Source organism: Acanthaster planci, linkage group LG01 (genome assembly GCF_054643075.1).
Source record: "Acanthaster planci isolate LZ-2023a linkage group LG01, COTS_SCS, whole genome shotgun sequence".
Lineage (NCBI taxonomy): Eukaryota > Metazoa > Echinodermata > Asteroidea > Valvatida > Acanthasteridae > Acanthaster > Acanthaster planci.
Genome location: NC_141777.1, coordinates 27,882,023 through 27,902,544, shown reverse-complemented (window position 1 = coordinate 27,902,544; position 20,522 = coordinate 27,882,023). Strand labels below are relative to the sequence as shown.

The window sequence follows — 20,522 nt, the reverse complement described above, 5'->3', positions numbered from 1 at the left end:
AAAATCTGCTTATATATACATGTATGACTAGAGTGGCCAGCAAGGCAACAACATCTTCAAGTCTCCTGTCTCACACATCATAAATCCAGGGGCCCATAAAATACATAACTGTCAAATAGTGCATGCTCACTTTTGAAGCGGGCAGCCCTGTATCAGGGAATTGAGGTGTATTGTATTGCGTTGGCATAATGATGAATGCTTGGCTCATCAGTTGGGCTGAGGTTTCTCAGGAGAGGTTGGAAATGCATCACGATCAGCACAGGTCACTTTTCTTTGTTTTTTGTACAACCAAAGAGAATTTCACAGATGGTTCTGAATGTATGGTTGAAAATATCCCTGGGATATAACAAAAAACAAAATCAGCAACAGATATTTGGGCAAATCAGTCTTTTGACAATGAGAACTTCAAAGTGGGTACAATGGTGAAATGAACATTTGACGTTGCCATCATGTAATACTGTACATAACTAATTTACATGTTTCAGACATGCAACTTGGACAAGAATTTGTAGCGTTTTTCAGTTTTCAATGGCATGAGTGTGAAGTGAAAAAAGAGAAAATCAGCTGACCCGAGGAGAAAAGTTGCACGCCTGATGTTTAGGAGTTTCATTGTACATATAGCTTTCTCTAAAGGGAGATATGCTTTTCCCCTTAAACCATAATCCCTTCGTCACACTCCAAAGTATCACAGGAAAATCAGCTCGCATCGGTTGGCTCAGACACTGCTGGGCAGACTGGAATTACCCAAGAGCAGCAAAAATTTCAATCTGGGCCCCCTGCTCAAGTTTGATGCAAACTGCCTTCCAGCCACTTGTGATTGCTTTCAGCAGATCATCAGTGGATTGCTACTTACCATATAAAAAAATACAACAGAGGAATTTGACAAGTATACTGGTTGTACAAAATTTTCAAAAGCTGGGGTCTTAAAAGTAGGGAATTACATATCAAACACCAGTGCAAATTCATGATTTTGTCCATGACTTTCTTGAACCAACCGTATTCTTGCAACAGTCAGTTTACACTCCTGATCACATTTTCAAAACACTGCCCAGACTGAAGAATCTGTACAAATGCACAAAGCTTGGCATGCTTTAATTCCAAAGGTCTTCACTGTCAGTCAAGACAGCGTACTGTGCATCAGGTGTAATAAATCAGTGTGCTCTTTGAGTAAAACTTTGAAATTCTCATCCAACCAGAGTTAGCAAGAAACAAATGGGATGAAATCAAATCCCTAAACCCTGGCAGCACCGAGGCTCATTAAATGCATTACACGGATGCCACAGTGCTCAATGGCATGGACCAACAGCCTGCAATTACAGTTGCAAATGTCAATGGCTGACGAGTCACTGACCTTTAAAGAAACAGGGTATTCCTCACTGGTTTGGTTTTTGTTAATCTGTTAACCCGCTACCGTAAGCACTGCCCTATTACTAAACTTCACTCGATCCAACAAAATCCACTTGGGGATTTGGAAAGATTTTGCTGGATCTAGGAAGGTACATGTAAAGGCCAAGCCACTGTTACTTCACGCAAGTCTCTGTGCCCCTTGTGCTTGTTTAATAAATACTAAAGATTTGCCAGCTGAGCTCCTGCCTCGTGGAGGATTTGGGGAATTTCAGCGATGTTCCTAGAAAATGCCTAAGAAGATGAACTTGATTATGATTGTGATTCATAATTTGTCACTGTCATTGTGACTGTTCAAACCTTTAATTAAGCATTGGTCTCAGGTAGGGTTTCAACAAGGAGATAATGTGCTCTATGCATAAGTACCCCCTCACAGAGAAGCGAGAGTTTGGCAAGGATCCAGGTGCCCACACCAATCTCCATACATTCCAGCCACAGACATACATGTGCATGGACACTATAAACATGCATGATTCAAACATGCATGGTTGCATATGGTCAGTGTGGCTGCACCAAGCTTGCAGGAACATATTGGGCACACATGATTTGTTCCCACTAAAGGGAAATCTCTTATTCACACACAACACACAGTGGGTGTCTGTGTAAATACGTCAAATCACAGTCGAATCCACTCCCACTGTACCCCTCCCAACTGCACACTCTCAACAAATCCATCCCCCAAAAAAGGCATCCAGGTGACGAACTCAGCATGTACTACATCACAGAGTAAACTTTGACTCCCTAAACATGCCTCCAAATTGATGTTCAGTTGGGACCAGTGTAATCACTACACTTGCCTTCTATTAAATTGACTGCACCAAGCATTTTTTTAATGGTGGATTTCTAAACACTCCAAAAGTAAATGGGTTCAACTGCATAAAGATGTAATGTAGCTTATTCAGGCACCACCAGGTAAGAATGCAACCCAATCTGATTTGTATCTCCTAAGCATAAAGCAGTGCCGCAGTCATTTCATCAAGAAATTGCTCCAAATGAAATAAGGTCTAGAGGTATGAACGCAGGGCAATTATATCCCCACTTACATCTATGGGGGGCCAAATGGGCCAAAATAAATAGTAATAAACATTGAGAAACCTATAAAGGACAAACAACCACCAAAACACATTCTTTTCACAAGACCGTCAAACATTAACAAATTACAAAACCCCGAGAGACCGAAACTGTAAATAAACTGTAAAGTCAAGTGGTGAGAGGATAAATCCACAAAAAATATTCAAAACCAAGCAAAGGATTAAGCACAACAAAAGGATAAATTTACAAAAATGAGAAAGTCAAAACCAAGCAACAGACAAAACAACAAGAGGGCAACTTTACAAACCAAAAAAGTCGAAATCAAAGGACAAAATGACAAGTGGACAATTCTCCACACGTTATCAATCTTCAGATTATTAAACCAAAGTCTCAAACAAACTAAATACTTCTGAACTCTCAGGGCGTTCTTACCATATCAGCATTGCATGCACGCCATGTGGCCTGGCTCGTGTAAAAAAATACGTTCGTTGTGCGTATAGGGAAGAGGCGTAATCATACATGTTGTCTTTACGTCTTAAGTTTGGTGGAGTGGAGTTTGGCCAACACCATGAATTTCGTTATTTCTGGATTGGTTTTTTTTTTTCAAGTTAAAGGAAGTGATCTGTTTGCAGATGTATTTAAGTAGGTTTTTTGTGACCAGAATTTGTGAGAGAATTCAAGGTTGATGTCGGTTTTGGTACTGGTAGAGATACCAGCATTAGTGTGTAGTTGAGCTTCCTAGAAAGTATGTGTGAATTTTGCTCATTTTTATCAGTACAATACTTAACTAGGAAGTCTTCACTAGTCTCATGAAAAACCACAATGGTGGGTGGGCTTCACATGTCAACACATAACTCACCCAAGTGTTTCCAGAGCGAAGTTTTAAAACTCCTTATTCGGAGCTCAGCCACATAAGGGCTTGTTAATGTATATTTGTGGTTCCCGTTTTTAATTTAATTTCTATTCTGTCCTGCAAACTACCAACACTATTACTGCAACATCTGATCGATGTATGCCACCTATTGATTTGGCTCTTAAAGTTTCGAATGATAATCATACGAGCTTCCACTGCTTCACCCAAGATACGTGCACACATGACGTACCGTACATGTACATTACGTATTATACATGTTGCTGCAGTGAGCAGGAAATAGGAAGTTCGGCCACATATGAGCGCCCTCAGAGTTCAGAAGTATTTAGTTCATTTGAGACTTTGTCTTCAGTTTGTGAACATTGTCCTCTGATTTCACATACCTTTGGTCAATCTGAAGATTGATCTGCTTTCTGTAGATTTGTCCACTTATCATTTCCTCCTTTAATTGTGACTTTTTTTGGTTTGTAAAGTTGCCCTCTTGTTGTTTTGTCTGTTGCTTGGTTTTGACTTTTGCATTTTTGTAAATTTATCCTTTTGTTGTGCTTAATCCTTTGCTTGATTTTGAATGTCTTTTTTTAATTTGTCCTATCACCATGTGACTTTGTTTCTACACAATTTCATTCTCTTGGTGTTTTGTAATTTGTTAATGTTTGTCTGTCGCTTCACAAGAATATCATTGGCTGTTGTTTTGTACTTCATAAAATTCTTAATGTTTAATATAGACTTCATTAATTTTGGCTCTTTTGGCTGCCTATATATATCTCCACTTTATTATTTTGTGGTTTCATTGGAAGGCTAGATAAAATAAATGTATTACACAGTGGAAACAGGCAGGTAACTTCTTTTAAAAAATGAAAAGTGGATAAACCACTTTCTTGATGTACAGCAAAATGCATACCTTCATGTAATTCAAAGCTGAACATATTTTAGCAAATTCGTACAACCAAAAATTCCTTTTCTGATTTTGTGAACAGTCATGTAGACATGCAACGCCAGAAAGATTCCAACAACATATCAGGTATGCTTCTACGCACGATGCCTTCAGCTGTGTCAGTCTTTGCCTGTACAGATAACAATAATTGATAAGTTTATCGCTGATTTCCAATGGTAATCTTGACCTTGCTACATGTAAGCCACTGCCTGCCCTCCCCACAGCCATGACACAATACAGGACCCCTCATTATGTTCATGCGCTGACCAAGTGAAGGCAGCCGTGTAAATATTAGATGCCTACCTGTTCAAGCGTGCTTTTAGACAAATTCATTTTGACACATAATTCAAACAGACAGTAAATATACATGTATCTGCTCAAAATTATTTCAAGAACCTTTATTATTAAACTCTTTTCAATTCCCCACATTTTCAATTCAATTAACTGTACTTAAAAAGGTAATTTCTTGAACTGCATTATTTTTAGGTCTTTTCCTCAAACCACTTTATCCTGAACAGGCTTTGGGATCCCTATCTCTCCTCTGCATTCCTGAAAAGATGTAAATGTATAGTCCAGGTGCACGTATCAGGCTGTTTTTATGTTCTGCAGAATTTGGTCATATCAAAACCTAAATTTTCCAACCTGCCATAGTACCAAATGAAACATTTGCAATGTTGTTTAATTTCACACTGTAGGATGTTTTTTTAAAAAAAGATACACAGGTATGTTAAAAAAAAAAATAGACACCTGAGAGTGATTAGTCGCTTCGGTACAACTCCGGCAACACCGCTAAGCACCTGGGTAACCATTAAAACACAGGCTGTTCCTGCTCTCTATCCATGAATACAGATTTTTTTTTTTTTTGGTATGCAGCTCACGACTCAAGCAATTCCTGACCCTAACGATATTTATAACAGCAGTGCAGCATCTATGGAGACCAGGGAGTCTGCAATAAATGCACTAATCAGTCATACTCTTTACCACAGAGCAGCCCCCCCCCAAGAGAATCTTCTCTTTCTGTATAAACTCCACCTGAGTGGGGAGTCAGGTCCTCATCCAGGGGTCAACTCTAGCACTGTGCATTGATACTCTTCGTTTTAACAACATTGGTGGGTCCAGTTTACTCAGCAATTTCAATGGCAAGAGAAACAAGCACTCCTGGCTATGGTAAGCAAAAATGGATGGCTTAATGTGTGCACATGTTAACACAATGTACCACCCGATATAAGGGACTTGTAACAGATTGAATAAGAGGGGAAATAGACTTGTAGCAGCTCAGACAGTTTCTCACAGTGGAGTTAATTCCAGACGTACACGACATACCTAATAATCACAAACCCCTCTTTCAATATAAACATCGGATTGAAAGAAAACAGACTGTTTGCATACAGTTTTCAGTTCCGCAATGTATCCCAATTTCTTAAAGTAATGATGGGATGCAATGAACTTCAAATTTCACCCTAAGCCAAAGGCAAACAATACCACATGTACCTTGACCAATGACAAATGGCCTTTTTCTTAACCCAAGACATAATGGCCTTATGAAAATTCACAGGCACACGGACTGGCACAGATTGTCTGAGAGCCCTGGTGGAATAGTCAGTATAAAATGCAAGATGAAATTGGAGTACGAGAGAGAGGATTAGGGATTGAGCTGCCGCCTACAACCCTGATGGAATTGGGGAAAAGTCAACAAAAACCCAAGACAATTTTTTTTCACTTCCACTGGAACAAAATACATGCAACAAAGGAAACAAGGGAAAACTGACGATGGTTGACAATAATGGACAATAATGATATCATTATAACAAATTTTGAATAAAACACAAAATAGTCTTCATGAATTTGTAGTCAGCGGTACCCGCTGCTACACCTGACTCGGACCAGCCAGCCAACCCAAACAAGCTCGGTGGTCGAGTGGTAAAGACATCAGCACTAGTAAGCAGGAGGTTATGGGTTCAAGTCCCACCTGAGTAAGCTTGTGAAGCTCTCGGACAAGCACGAGTATACAGTGTTTATAAATAGATACATCGCGTAAGGGAAAAACCCCTCATAAAAACTAACATCTCCCCAATGCAATTTTGTATTGATTGTTAATGTTAAAGCACTTGATTGGAGTCCTCTTATTCATTCCTGGAACTAAATTGGGGTTAACTCATGTACAAATGTATGCATTTATCATGAGATGATTTAAAAAAAAACAAAGAAAGTAATTCTACATCAGGTGTACACAAATCAAATCTACAGAGATGTAATATTTACGCTTAGGGAGTATTTTTATAAAGTGAATGTCCCTGTTAATTTAACCTTCCTCCCATCTTACTCTGAAAGTGGGAAAGGCAATTTCCTGCCTCTGCATTATCTCCTTTTGTTCTCCTCCCCAAATGGAAAAGACCTAGAGTAAAAAAACCTGTAACTAAGGAAAACATGGCACACATGGAAGTTGTTCCCCTTGCCCACAATTACTTGACTAAAATATAAATGGGTGCAGTGGGTGCCATTCCAGTTCATCCAATCCCGTCCTGCTGTCGTTACAGTTTCATCTACTGTAAGCAGGGGACAAAATAAGGAACCTAACAAAAGCTCTAATGTACACTTGGGCGCCATGGAATTTACTTTACCTTCCTATAGAACATCTACAGGTAACTGTTTATTCATTATTGAGACATCCTAAAATAAAATCAAAAAATTTAACTGAAAGCAAACTTTCCTGTCTCCTCTCTACTGACTTGAAATTACTTATAATGACTTTTTCACCTTCAAAGTAACAAGCATCTTAAAAGGTTTCACCGGTTCCTAGCAATCAGAGACACACGTTATTGATTGGTTTTCTCGTTTCATTAAAGTGCACCTGCTCATTTGACTGGATCGCCACTATTAACACAGCATCTAGTTTGTGAAATCCAACAGCATGCACATAACGCTCGGACAAATGTGGCAATAAACAGAAATCAGCGCCATACAAACTTTCTGTGACATCACAAATTTACACCCACTGTACTCTAGAATATCCCTATTTAACAGAGAACTAAATAACAAAACTGATTTATATGATGATAACATAATGGTTTCAGTACACATTAACTAACTCAAATATGCATGCCTCACACAGGCTTGCTGTATACATGTATTCTCTAACATGGCTCAGCTTATTAGCATTAGCAACAATAACCACTGACTTTTCAAGTGACAGTAACACCCGTGTCTCCGCACTTACACAGCTTCTCATTTTAGTACAAAAAGAATCAGGATGTTGTCCTTGTGAATGGACATGTCCCATCTAACTTTCTTGTGCTTTCACCAATGAGGTGAAATCCCGAAAAACCATTCACAGTTGTATCATCATACCAACGCGAGAACGCATACACTGACACCATCGAGGATACACATGCGTGTGTGTATACACTTTTTGCATACTGCACACTACACACGCTTCAGTGCTGCATCTGTCCAGTGGGCGACGTGACTGGGTTAACTGAGTGGTGGAGTGTGGACATGAGAAAATAACAACGGTTGACACTGTACAATTTTGAGTAACTTCATTATTTGTTGAAAGACTGAAGGGCATGGTGGACAGAAACGTCAGACCACATTGTAAAAAAGAAGCCGGGAGTTGAATGTTATTACATTTAGGATGGGTCCCAGGTGTCAACAATCAGTAACGCTGCGCATATTGTAAGGTTCTTTTTTATTTGTACTTTTTAATTTATGTTTTTTATTTTTTTTATGTGTCTGAAATAAACATTCCACTGTTGCTGTATCCCTTAATGCTGATCATCCTTCTTGAGCTGCAGGATCCATGTTAGTTTTTGTCCAAGTTTGCATTGGCTTTTACATATTTTTCTTTGTTTTGGGGTGGTTTTTTTTGGGGGGGGGGGAGTTGTGTTCCTAACTTCCTACCTCACTTTGTCCCTTACTGCCAACTTTCCTCCCTACCAACTGTCTTCAAGAGCCTCTTCTGTGATCTGCTTGATTGTCTCTAATTCCTTGTTATTTGCCTCTAGGAAAGATTCTACTGGGACCAAAATGCCAGGCCCTCCCTCCGACTTTCTCAGTTTGTGCAATTTTGGGTCTCTGCAGTCAGTAATCATTTTGCAGCAATTTCATTGTTTGAACAGGCCTTTCACCAAGCTGTCGCAAGTATGACAACATGAAGGTACATGTACATGTACGCCTGTACATGTACATGTACTAATTTTGCATATACATGTACATGCCTTATCTACATTCAGCTGTAGAAGCATCCCACATTTGTAAGGTCCAAGTTAAAATGATGTGCCAGGACAAGTAGGAAATGTAAAACCGGAGATGGTATCTCACTCTCATCTGTGATAGTATCGTTCGAGCAATGCAGAGTCCTCTATGACTCTCTCAAATGATGTACCCAAACTGTGCCTAGAAGTGATGCATTACATGAGGAGCTTCTCCAGATACCTGACAAGTCATTCTCCCAAAATTATGACAGAATTGGGGATTTCTTTTTGGGCTATGAATCTGGTTTTCAAACTTCCATGAAGAATGGAAAGCAACCCTTGTAACTGAAGCCATGTCAATTCACATGATGAAGTGCAGGTGATGTTATCTGATGATGGTCACATGAGCATAAAATTTTACGCGAGGAAAATATGATACGGCCCGTGGCACCTGGAAAGTGATGCTGTAAACACAGATCCAATCTGCTGAGGGTTTACGGAGTAGAACGGAAGGACCTAGGGGGCTTTCTTTTCCCAGGGTTGACTTGATACCCGAAGGCAACACAGGAAGAGACGGGCACCTGCTTCAGCAGACAGCATTTGCTTGCTAGTAGACCCAATGTGGGCATCCGAACTGCCATCAACCATTAGGGGCACAGACACTTTTGTAAGTCAAGCCAGCGCTCTTTGGTCAAAATCTATTGCCAGTGAATATTGTGTTAATGCCTGTGATGCCCCATGTGACTGGGGGTGACTTGGGAGCAAACGCTGCCTTCTCAATGACCAACAGAAGTAAGGGGAAATGCCTTTCAGAAAAGCTGACTGTTGGAAAGCACTATCATCATTGTGTGCAAGTATCATGAGCATGTGTTGCACTAACATATTCTATCCAATATCAAAGGTCTCGAAAAAATTCTATAATGCATCTGTTAAGCTAAGACAGTGATAAGCTGGGCCCATGGGACAATAACCAGCACATTCACTTTTGTACAGTGAGTACCCATGCAAAAACAAAAAGTATGGTCAATCTGGCGAGTTTGGGGGGGGGTGTACATGTGTGCCCTGGTTATAAGCACAAGCATACATGTGCGTGTATAGCATGTCCTTTTTTGATGGACCATATTTCTTGATTCTGTACATACATGTACTTCACAGTTGTAGTTCTTGCCTACCAGTGGTTGGCAAACTACGGCTGACAGTCAGAAAAACAAAACAAAGAAATCACAAAGTGTTGACAAATCTCATGCAGCTGTTAAAAAACAACATGACTTTAACTGGTTAAATGTGCAATTTGGCACATGAGCTGTTTCATTCAAACTCTGGCCATTGTTGTGAAACTGTGGGCAATATTTGAAAAAAAAAGGCCATGTGAAAAATGCATAAATCTGCAGCATCTTGGCATGGGTTGCTGAAAGCGAACCATGAATGACATTTAATGATGCCATTAAGGAGCAGGGGGTTACACAAGCCATCTGATGCTCTCTAATATATCCATGTGACCATATTCCCTTGTTTTTATTTTGTGAAGTGTACATGCACTTTTCCTCCGGTATCAAAATAATTTGATTTTGAATTGAGTTATCTGCGATAGCTTTTTACTCTGCCAGCAGCATGGTTTCATTAGGGCATTCTATATGTACATGTGCATCAAGAATACTACAAATGTAGCATCATGGTATGTGCTACCGACGCTTTGGAACCAATTTCCGAGTCCTTCCAAGCACACTGATTGTTGTGCAGAGAGATGAGTCAAGCCTTGTAAAAAAAACAACCGACATGGACTAATCCCCTCAAGTCTTACCACAGTGACTGCTTCAAGCTTGTAAATCGGCTTAGCGGTATTGTACACTTTGAAGATTCAAAAAGTTGGGGCCACGGGCGACACCAGAAACAGTGAAGCTCTTACCTGGGAAAGGGAAGCACTCAGCAGCAGACGGACAAACCATCCCCAGTGGAAAGGCTTTCATTCCATTGTATTTCAAGCAAACTTGTGATTTTCGTCCCCTTTTCTCATTTTTTTTCCTCCTTTTTTTCTGGGGAGGAGGGGAGGAGACATCTTCTTTGCAGCCCTTCATGATGCCCTTGATTGGGCCCAATTGACATTTTAAAAGTGAAGGGATTCTTAGAACTAACTAGCGTGCGGATGGCTTCCACCTTGGCTCGCACATGTCAACAAGCAGAAGCTGTCTTTATTCATGATGTCAGCATCTTGTAAGAAATGTTTTACTGAAAACTGAGTTGAAATCAGCCCAACTTTCCAACAACTATACAAAGCACACAATTTGCACCAAGGAAGTATCTTTTGCTGTTCAGTGAGACTTCCTTGCCATTACGTGAATTTTCATTTACTGCAATGACAAAGGGCAGCTGCACGTAGCTGTCATTGACATCAGTTTTGTATGCAACACCTGCGTTATGTACACACACTTGACATGTACGTACATGAACATGTATCAGAGTGAACTTCTCTGTAAAGAGAGCTTCCATGAGATGCTAGTCCCATATTACATGTACTTATCCCAGATCTTCAGAGAATGAGGAATTGGACACAAACAAATATAGTCATACTGACCCCGAATACTTACGCAAATGGAATACTTTCTAATCTGTTCTTGCATAAAGGCGGAGTCCTCAGACCCAGCATCTGAGAATGTCCTGTCCCTGAACTCATTGTCGGGCATAAACTCCACCTGCACCTCAGGGATGATGACTTGACTTGGGTAGTTGGCCGTACTGGAGACCGGGGAAGGCATGTTGCTGGACAGGTATGGAACCACAGTATGCCTTTGCAGATGTCGGATAATGGGTGCAGGCAACAGCGTGCATAGAGACCCGGTCCACAATGCCGGCAACAAAAGAGCCGTCACGGCAAACACACACGCAGACACGATCCCTGGCAGAATCGATCTCAGCTCACAGGAAGAAGTGAGGAGGGGGTCTAGTCGATATAGACAGACTGGATTTCCACAGGTGGCAGAGTACTTTTTGACATACAAACTGCAATCTAAACTTCTCCACCACAACAAAATCCTTGATACGATTTCTACCTCCAGAAGTGTAGAGGCAAATAATAGAAAATGTCACTGAAATAAAACCTGTCAAAGGTGTTTCAAAACTTGCAGGTCAAATCTCAGTTTTTCACTCTCCACTCTGTAGTCAGCTCCCAAATATTTGAAGAAAAGGAGCCACTGCCTCAACTTCTAAAATCCACCAACCGAAAATAGTTTTGCAGTGCGGCACATTATTACCACCAGTACAAAAGTGGCATTACAAAGACTGCAAAAATCATCCAGAGGATTCGGTGTTACAAATGCAGTTTCTTGCACATGCTTGCCAGCAAGCATGACAGGAGAATCCGGCCTCACGTTGCCGTGTTGTGACAGAGGGAGCGTTATGGACGGGTTAATCCTGATATTACAGCATCGCTGACTGCTAGATGGATCGTTGCTATCAGCCTGCCTCCCAGCATGTCTGGGCTTCCTCTCCCCAAGATGCTCAAGATATGTTCCGCCGATCGGAGTGCAACGAAAAGATTGATCAGCTTGTCTATTCCGCATGGACGGAACAACCAGGCAGTGAATGTTTCAAAATAAACACAAAGAAAAGAAAAAAAAATAATAAAACAATGGTGTGCAGTTGCGAAGGCTCTCTGACACGGAGCTGGCCGACAGGAGCGTTTATGAATACATGTACTGTGCGGCACAGGTACACTTGTAACGAGAGGCCGTATCATTCAGAGAGGCTGGCATGGCTGCAAGCTGAGTTGATCCTCGCAGGCAGCGAATCGTATGGACAATTATTCCATCCCAAGGAGATTGTCCCAATGGTGGGGGGAGGAGGGCAGGAAGTAAAGCCGAGCAACGCACAGTGGTCAATGAAAAACATGCGATATGAGCCTCTCCAAGATTACTACTCTCACTGCAGGCTCGCCAGTGATATGAAACTCAATGCCCTGACTGTTGAACACAAAAATCTGCAGGTTGCCATGGCAACTCCCCTCTCTCAGACATTGTTACGCAAATTACATTAAAGCAAGCGTGTCCATCATCTTTTGTTGGTTCGTGGTCAATCAGGAGGGGGGGTAGGGTGGTTGAGCCCACTGTATTCCCAGGGAGTCGAAAATTGACGATCGGTGTAACCACAGTTGCTCCAGTGTTCACACACATGCACACACAAATCTGTAGCGACAGTCAGCTCAACTAGTCGTGTTAAACGTGACTTGGGGCCCAGCACAGCCTGCTTGGAGTGTGTACGCACACAGAGATGTGCCAATTGATTCAGTACAGTACATAAATATATCGGGCTGTCGTCAGCTGCGGTGTGTACAGATGGGTCAATATCAGTGCTAAGGAGAATGGCTGGCGTGAATTTATCTCTCAGAAAATAAAACACGACTACACCATTTCCGGTTGGTGACCTGCTCAGAGGGCGGTCTATGTGGGACTCTGTTTATCATTAGGCTACTGGTGAGGAGTTACACTTGGCCTGCCTTCGTCTAAAAGGGCCCATCAGTGTCCACCGCACTTGAATTATTCAGAAGTAAAGATTTTTTGCAGGTTTCGAGGAAACAGGATAAAAGGAATTGTCTAGATGTGCACCTGCTAACGGGAGGAGGGGGGTGGGCTGATTTGGTTCGAACTGAGCGAGAATGAGCATAAGCTCTTTCATACATGCAAGATAGGAAAAAAATGTCATCCGTAAAAGTGGAGGATTCCAAAGGAATTACATGACCATCCTGGCTGGCGGGTGGCATTTTTATGATAAGAGTTCCAACCAGGCCTCAGCAAAGTACAGGAGACTTAATGAGATTCCAGTCAATACGCTGTCTCCCTCCCCCGGAAAGCCCCTCAAGGAGGTTGTGAGATGAAGCAGATTTTTCTTGATACACAGGTCTTATCATCATGTTTAGTACTTTATTATGTCCATTCAAAGGAATAACGCTTTCTTCTTATTCGAATTTTGAACAAAATGTAATTCCTACATTAACATATACACTCTATACCCACAAGTATTTCATAAATGAACCAAAGATTTGAGAGTTTTATTAAAGAGTCACTTCTCTTTTTATATTGATTGGGTCTTACATGTACAGCGAGACAGTAGTCTCTGGTTTTTGTTTTCCCCAGTAACCATGCATTTGATACCTCGTTTGTACACAGTCCCCAGATTGTAGACACAAGACAATGTGTGTGGGTCCAGCAATCCTTTTATGTTTCTCTTCTCTTTCCTTCAAAGCAAATTAAGCCGTGGGGGTGGGGAGAAGACCTGCTTATCAAATTTACTTATGGCATATTAGTTAAGTGCAAGCCTATTTACACACAACATACACCCTTCAGCATTCCAACCCTGCTGAAAAAAATTTGTCTGTATTGATCAGTATTTTTGCAGTAAGCAGCTCTGTAAAATGATTCCACCTTATCAATGTTATAAGCAAAACAGCCCCATCCACCCCCCAAAAAAAAACCAAAGTAGAAAACAAACACCAAAAAATCCACACAACAAATAAAGCAATATTAAGCAATATAAAGTACTAGCTGAATCTGTGCTGTTCATCTCTCATTTTACTTTTTTTTAAAATAAATATACTTAAGAGAAGAAATGCCAAAACATGCACCAACACATAAACTTTCTTTGATACAAATTCCACATGCTCGATGGAAATTTGTTCTAAATAACCAATAGAGTCTTCATTCAATTTTCAACGAGATCACTTTTTACACTAGTGATAGAACTCCCTATAATGCTGCCTCATTTTTCACCTGTCCAATCTCCGTGGTTTCCCTGAATGTGCAAACACAAGAAATTAGTGTCAAGATAATTTAGTAGTCACTAATGAACTACCTCCTGGGAATTGTTGCTAAGGGGAAAAAAAGACCAGTGTTTAATCTTATGGCAAGGTGCTGGACAGGACATCCATGGTAACGCAAACCGTCCAATGGCTATTTGAACAATGTCGGCTACGGCGTTCACCCATGCACTTGTTAATTGCACCTGGAAGATATAGTTACTATAAATGGAAACCGACTGACCATGCTGCAGGGTATTGATTGAAATTTTGCTCTGTGCTGTTGGCTGTTATGTGTCATCATGAGAAATGTGGCTTTGTTTGAATTACACTGCTCCAACACACTCAATTAGGGAAGTTCTCAGCTAGTGGCTTTATTCATTTCTGTTCATATAGAAGCATGTTATTATCTAGCCATAGCCAAGTAAGGCACTGCCTGAATTTCATGTTTGTACAGAGTTCACATCAAAGATCATATAGTGCCGCGAAGCGGCGCAAGATGGCGAACTTTACCGTGAATACAGGTAAAATGTTGTAATCGCATGGGATCCATTTGAGTAAGCGATACGCCTGCGCAATGCACATTAATGCACAGGCGCAGGCACCGCGGCAGCCACGTGCACCTGGTGAGCCTGTGCCTAAGCATTACCGTAAACTGCGCAGGCGTATCGCTTGCTCAAATGGCGCCCATGGTAATTACATCTTTTGGGCAGAGTTATCCATCTTGCGCCTTCAGCGCTATATGATCTTTGGTTCACATGCCCAGCCAGAAATTAATACACTGTCAAAAGGAAACAAAAGGAGGCTCAGTTCTCTGCAATTAAAATAGCCACTTCGAGGACAGCCAAGGAACAACTCATTTTGGTTAAACTTTCAAGAGGAATCTGGTTCCCGTGTATAAATGTAATAGTGATTGGGCTCCATCTTCCTCAATCCTGTAAAATCCCCAAAAACCTGTTCGTCCATTTTAAATGATCTTGGAGGTTTTAAGCATTAGAAAATTTCACAGTTCAATCCATGCTGGTATGGAAGTTTGCTTTTTTCTTGTGTTACTACTTGCAGATGCAAATGCAGATGAAATGTTCATGGAGACAACTGTCCAAGCCTCTTTTACACAATAAAATTAAAAATCAGGTGCCTTTCATAAACATGGCATATCAAAGGGGGAGGGTAACATGGTCCATCCCCCCCTCCCCGAAAAAAAAATGTTTTGGAAAACATAAAGGTTATTTCTTTTCTTTATTTCATCTTTCCTTCTGAAACATTGCACAAAGCCCCCAAATGTAGCCGCCTCCCACAGAAAGGCAATAAAAGGTTACACAGAAATTTCAAAAACAATTCCTACCCTCCCCCCAAAAATGGTTGTGGATATGCCCTTGCTTTAATCATGCTTACCAGTGATACTCATCGCCATCAGTCTCATACCACTCACCATCAGTTTCACACCACTCACCATCAGTCTCATACCACTCACCATCAGTCTCATACCACTCACCATCGTCTCAAACCACTCACCATTAGTCTCATACCACTCACCATCAGTCTCATGAATACCACTCGCCATCAGTCTCACACCACTCACCATCAGTCTCATACCACTCACCATCAGTCTCATACCACTCACCATAAGTCTCATACCACTCACCATCAGTCTCATACCACTCACCATCAGTCTCACACCACTCACCATCGGTCTCATACCACTGATGGTGACATTCCACCTAGCATACCAATAACTTGTCACAAATCCTTTGTTTGCTAGTATTATTTTTTAAGCTATTTTTGGGCTCACGAGCTTGAAGTTTCATGTCCTTGCCTTTTCCTGCTATGTTCTGCTTTTTCCTGCGATGCAGGCTGTGTTCTCGTGCATGCTTTGCCAAAAGATGGACGAGTTTAATATTTCGGAAACCTTTTCAATGTAGTGCTATAGTAAGCCAGCTTTTAGTGTTGACGTGCACATGTTGTATTCTTTAAAGCGTTCAACTCTCCGCAAGTCAATCCACTGGTACTGAACCCATTTCTTTTAGTCTTTTTTATTTTCATCATGCATACCATGCAGAAGTGCAAGACAAATTCATAGTTTCAGTTTCCAGTAGATTTGTTTTGTTTTTTTAATCACTTAATAAAGGTGACAAACGTGTCCAGCAGCTGACGATATTGAACTTATCTGTTCCCCATGTGCGTTCACCCCTGATTTGATCTGACAAACAGCTACTTCACAAATGAAAATTTTATTTGACCAGGTTGCGGGTTTTCTGCAGCCTGCAACCGCTGCTGTGAAAATTGTACACCTTTCTACACCCCAATCAATGGGCCCTAATCCGTGACAATTTAAACGGTCGTATCCCTGTTGGGCCATGCTGAAAAATAAATTGGTTTCTTGCCAGTGTGCAGTCGTGTGAACTGAATCCCTCATATTCTGGGCGAGTGATCTGCTCACAGCATGCAACAGTGAGCAACAGAGGGCGCTGTTCAACATTCACACTGAAAATCTTCAGCTCACCTCTTGGAGACTTCTGAGATACTTGGTGGCAGCAGACAAACTGGTCAAACATGACCTGTCCACAAGTTGTTAACATCATTTGAGCTTGTGCTCAAAATGACGCCAACATTAGTGGACCAGTCAAATGGGAGTGGTACATACATGCATGTTTGCTGTCAACGAGTATATCAAACCTCTCCAACTCTACATTAATGCACTGTACCAAAACCTCCAAACCACAAATGAAGACAAGAAAAATTATACAATATAAAACAGACAAACACTATTGGTATAGGTAAGTAAAATGGTTTATCTTTATCCTAATATCATAAGAACACCTGTTTTCAATCCATTGTGAAATTTTTTTGTCTGAAGCACATAAATCACTAGCTGCTGCACTTTTTAATCAGGAGATTCTCAAGAGAGCTTATCCAATATGTTAGGCTCCAGCTTGCCACTTTTGATTAAGCGGCAACCAAGGACGGTAACCACAACTACAGTATCTGATCTTTTATTCTCAGTCGCAAGTTGATGAGTCAAGCAAGATACAATGTAAACCGCAGGCACACAAAGTACACACTGAGCATGCACCTGGTCCCATTAGCTATCTTTGTGCATGTAATAATGTTCATGTTCAACACTGAAGGTGTCATTAATGCCGACCAGACCATTATCTAAAATCTGGATTCTGGTCTGGTTGGCCAGGGTTATTCTGGTTAATTCATCATTTTATTCTCACTGTAACTTCTTGGAAATAAAACCATTGCCTTACAAGCTGACACTGAAGGGCAAATCAGGGAAAAAAATGGGGGGGGGGTGGAGGAGGGAGGGGTTATGAAACTTTTAGGGGGGTTCATAACTTTGAGTGCTCATTTGTGCCATCTTTATAGCCTTTGTAAGGTAAGAGGTGTTTTTTTGGGGGGGAGAAAAAATGGAGAAAAAAATGAAATAAAACAGTCCAAAAAGGTCATCATTTTTTTTCTTGGTATTTGAAAAAAAGGAGAAAAACATAAATTCCTCTTTTGAGGACCTGGACTCTATTTTCTCCCTACCTCCTGATACACAATGAACCATATTCTAACATCACAGGATAATATGCAACTAGGTAAGAAGTGCTTATGAATTTGAAATTATGCATATTATCTACGTGTTCTGTGACACAGTTTTCGATAACGTAACAATCTATAAAGATCTGTTTCCAATTATTGACACAAATGTTGTTATCTTTCTTCCACTGCTTTATGTTGACCTTACAAGATTCAAGCTGTTCACACGATGGCTGTGCGTTAAACTGAGCACACCTTAAGAATACTGATAACACTCAAGTGTTAAGGTTGCAGGCGAGTAAAAATAGGGCCTAAACTGCTTGCGCAATGTGCACGCTCCTAAATTCTCTGCTATTGAGCATTTTGTGGGCCACAAACTGGAAGACTGCCAGCTGGCTTATGTTTCTGAGAAATGTGGACAAACACACTGGTGCATATACACAGCCAACAATTTTCCAAACAGCGATGGGCTTCATGCTGTTTTTATAGGGGTGACCGTCTTAGGACAGCAATAGCTTCAGAAGTCGTCAGTTAAACCAGCAAACGTCGAAATGAAAAACAAGATGAAGAATTACATGTGTGCTTTTATTTGATGTGTGTCTTGAAACACATGAGAAACTCACATTTTTCCTGACATTTCGAAGTGGGCGTGCATTTATTTATCAATATCGTCTATAACAGCTTACTTACTGGTCTGCAACATTAAACATACCGAATAAATTAACTTCCTCCCCCACCTCCCTTTACTTCATACAAGAGCGGTTTGATTGTGGCTTATTGCATGCCATAAGTTCAATCCTTGCCTGAGGTACTACAGATTGGGTTGTCAGCATCTCTTCTATTAGGGACGGGTTCTCCCATCAGATTGACTCTCATAGGGTCCTCTTCGTGACAATCTTCCTCTGACATTTTCACCATCTTTGGCCTTTTTCATTGGAGGTTGTTTCCTGCAGCTGTGGTACAGAGCTATTACTGTATGTTGTTTGCTCATTTGGGGTTCATGTCTTTTCCTGTCCCTGTTTCCTAAGTCTTGTATATTCTGGGCGCATTATTTAATTTGCTTTTTTTACAGGAGTGATTCTACGTAGCCAACTAGAAAGAGAAACAAGCAACTAATGGTTTAAAGTGATTTTTATTACTGATGCTTAAACAACAACTACATGTCTGTACAAAGTTCCTGTTTAATTTCCTGTCTTTAACTACATGTAGCTATCCAGTTGGCAATCTTCTCGTTTGTTCTCATTTACTCCCCCGATAAAACTTATCCAAAAGGTACTTGTACCCAGTACAGAAAACATTCTGGCAAAGGTTGTATTTTGGAAGGGTGTGCATGCACATGACAGTGATAATGCCTTGAATTTTTAGCTTTGCTGAAATAATTTGGAAAAACACACCCTTAAGAGTCAATCTTTGGTCCGTAGTACAGACCACTTCTCATCTTCCTTTTGGCTTGTGCACTGTACCAAGGGGGAAAGCTCTTTAATGGACCGATGAAGCATGTGCAATTTATATGTAGTAATTAAGAATGACTTCAAATTGTTCTCATCTCGGTGACTCATCATTAGAATATAAACATGTCTCTATCCCAGAGTGTAACATCTTGAGCAACCTACTCCATATTTAAAAAAATTCTTTAAATGGGTTTATTCCTATTTTTTTTTCCCCAAATGTTAAAATATGAAGTGGACTTGTTCATCTTTTACCACCAAATATGTATACGTGCAGCATGTGTGTAAGACTTGCCTCGGAAGATACGAATGTAACTCCTTAATTTGAGTATTGTCTCATAAATTTAAACAAAACCAAAACAAAATCACATCAACAATAACCAGGGTGAGTATCCGAGGTAATTGCTGGTGAATTGATTCTAGATGTGGCGACGGAGACTCAGCTGAAAGTGTTCCTTTTACACATTGCGCTTAACAAGGACCGACCAGACCAGCCCGGAAATTTAATGTCAACCGACAAAATGTCACAGAATTCATTGAGGAACACATGAACGAGAGAGAGCTGGGGTCAGGCGCTGACGCAAAAGAGCCTTGTGCAATGATACATACAGGCTCAAGGGACCTTCAATTAGTGTTGTAAACAAATTAACAGACGGTAGGCAGTTCAAGGGGAAATGCGAAAGTAATGCATGCAATGCATGTACCATATGTGAAAGAAAATGCACAGTAGGAGAATTTTTTAAAGGTTTAATTTTCAATGAGCAAGACGGTAGTTATAGATGGCATAAAAAATGTAATTACGTTTTGTTCAAGCTTGCTTACAATATGCAGTAAATCTTGGTAGATGTATGAGCAAGATGGTACATGTGCAGGTACTTCTGGATGACAGCCAAAAAAGTAATTACTTCTTGGTTAAGCTTGCTTACTAACCACAGTAAATCTTGTGGATGTATAACTTCACAACAGCTGCCGATAGACACTGGGCTACAAGGAAATGCGGGGGGGCCAGGTTTTGAGTCTGAATACTTGTTAACAGAGACAAGAGCTTTTATTTGTCTGTTTTTCACCATCACTATTAAAACTGCTGAATTTGCGACATACAACAGTGGGAAAGTCCTGTTAGATTTGGTTGTCAACTTGAGTTGAGCAGCACACCTGAGGTGGTTCGTGCTGTACCGACTGGAGCCCGCAGTAGTCAGCTTACTTCACGAGTTTCTACCGGTATGTGTTACCAGTTAATACAAAGTAATTTGGTGGGTCACTGGAAAAGTACGTCTAACAACAAAAGAGTGGAGTTAACTACAGAAAGGTCACTAGGAGGAAGTTC

At 40.8% G+C, this 20,522-nt stretch overlaps 1 protein-coding gene across 9 annotated transcripts in view; it reads right to left on the bottom strand.

The window, feature by feature from the left end:
• snap25 (synaptosome associated protein 25) overlaps nucleotides 1–20,522 on the bottom strand; it is a 101,684-nt gene that overhangs the window by 35,998 nt on the left and 45,164 nt on the right. Inside the window, exon 1 of one of the 9 annotated variants that reach the window (XM_022227541.2) lies at nucleotides 11,020–12,665. The exons of 7 other annotated variants lie outside the window; for them this stretch is intronic. In XM_022227541.2, coding sequence (XP_022083233.1) covers nucleotides 11,020–11,187 — 168 coding nt within the window. In that variant the 5' untranslated portion in view covers nucleotides 11,188–12,665. Of the gene's footprint in view, nucleotides 1–11,019; nucleotides 12,666–20,522 lie in introns of those variants that run through there. One more of the 9 variants, XM_022227540.2, reaches the window with a different exon arrangement.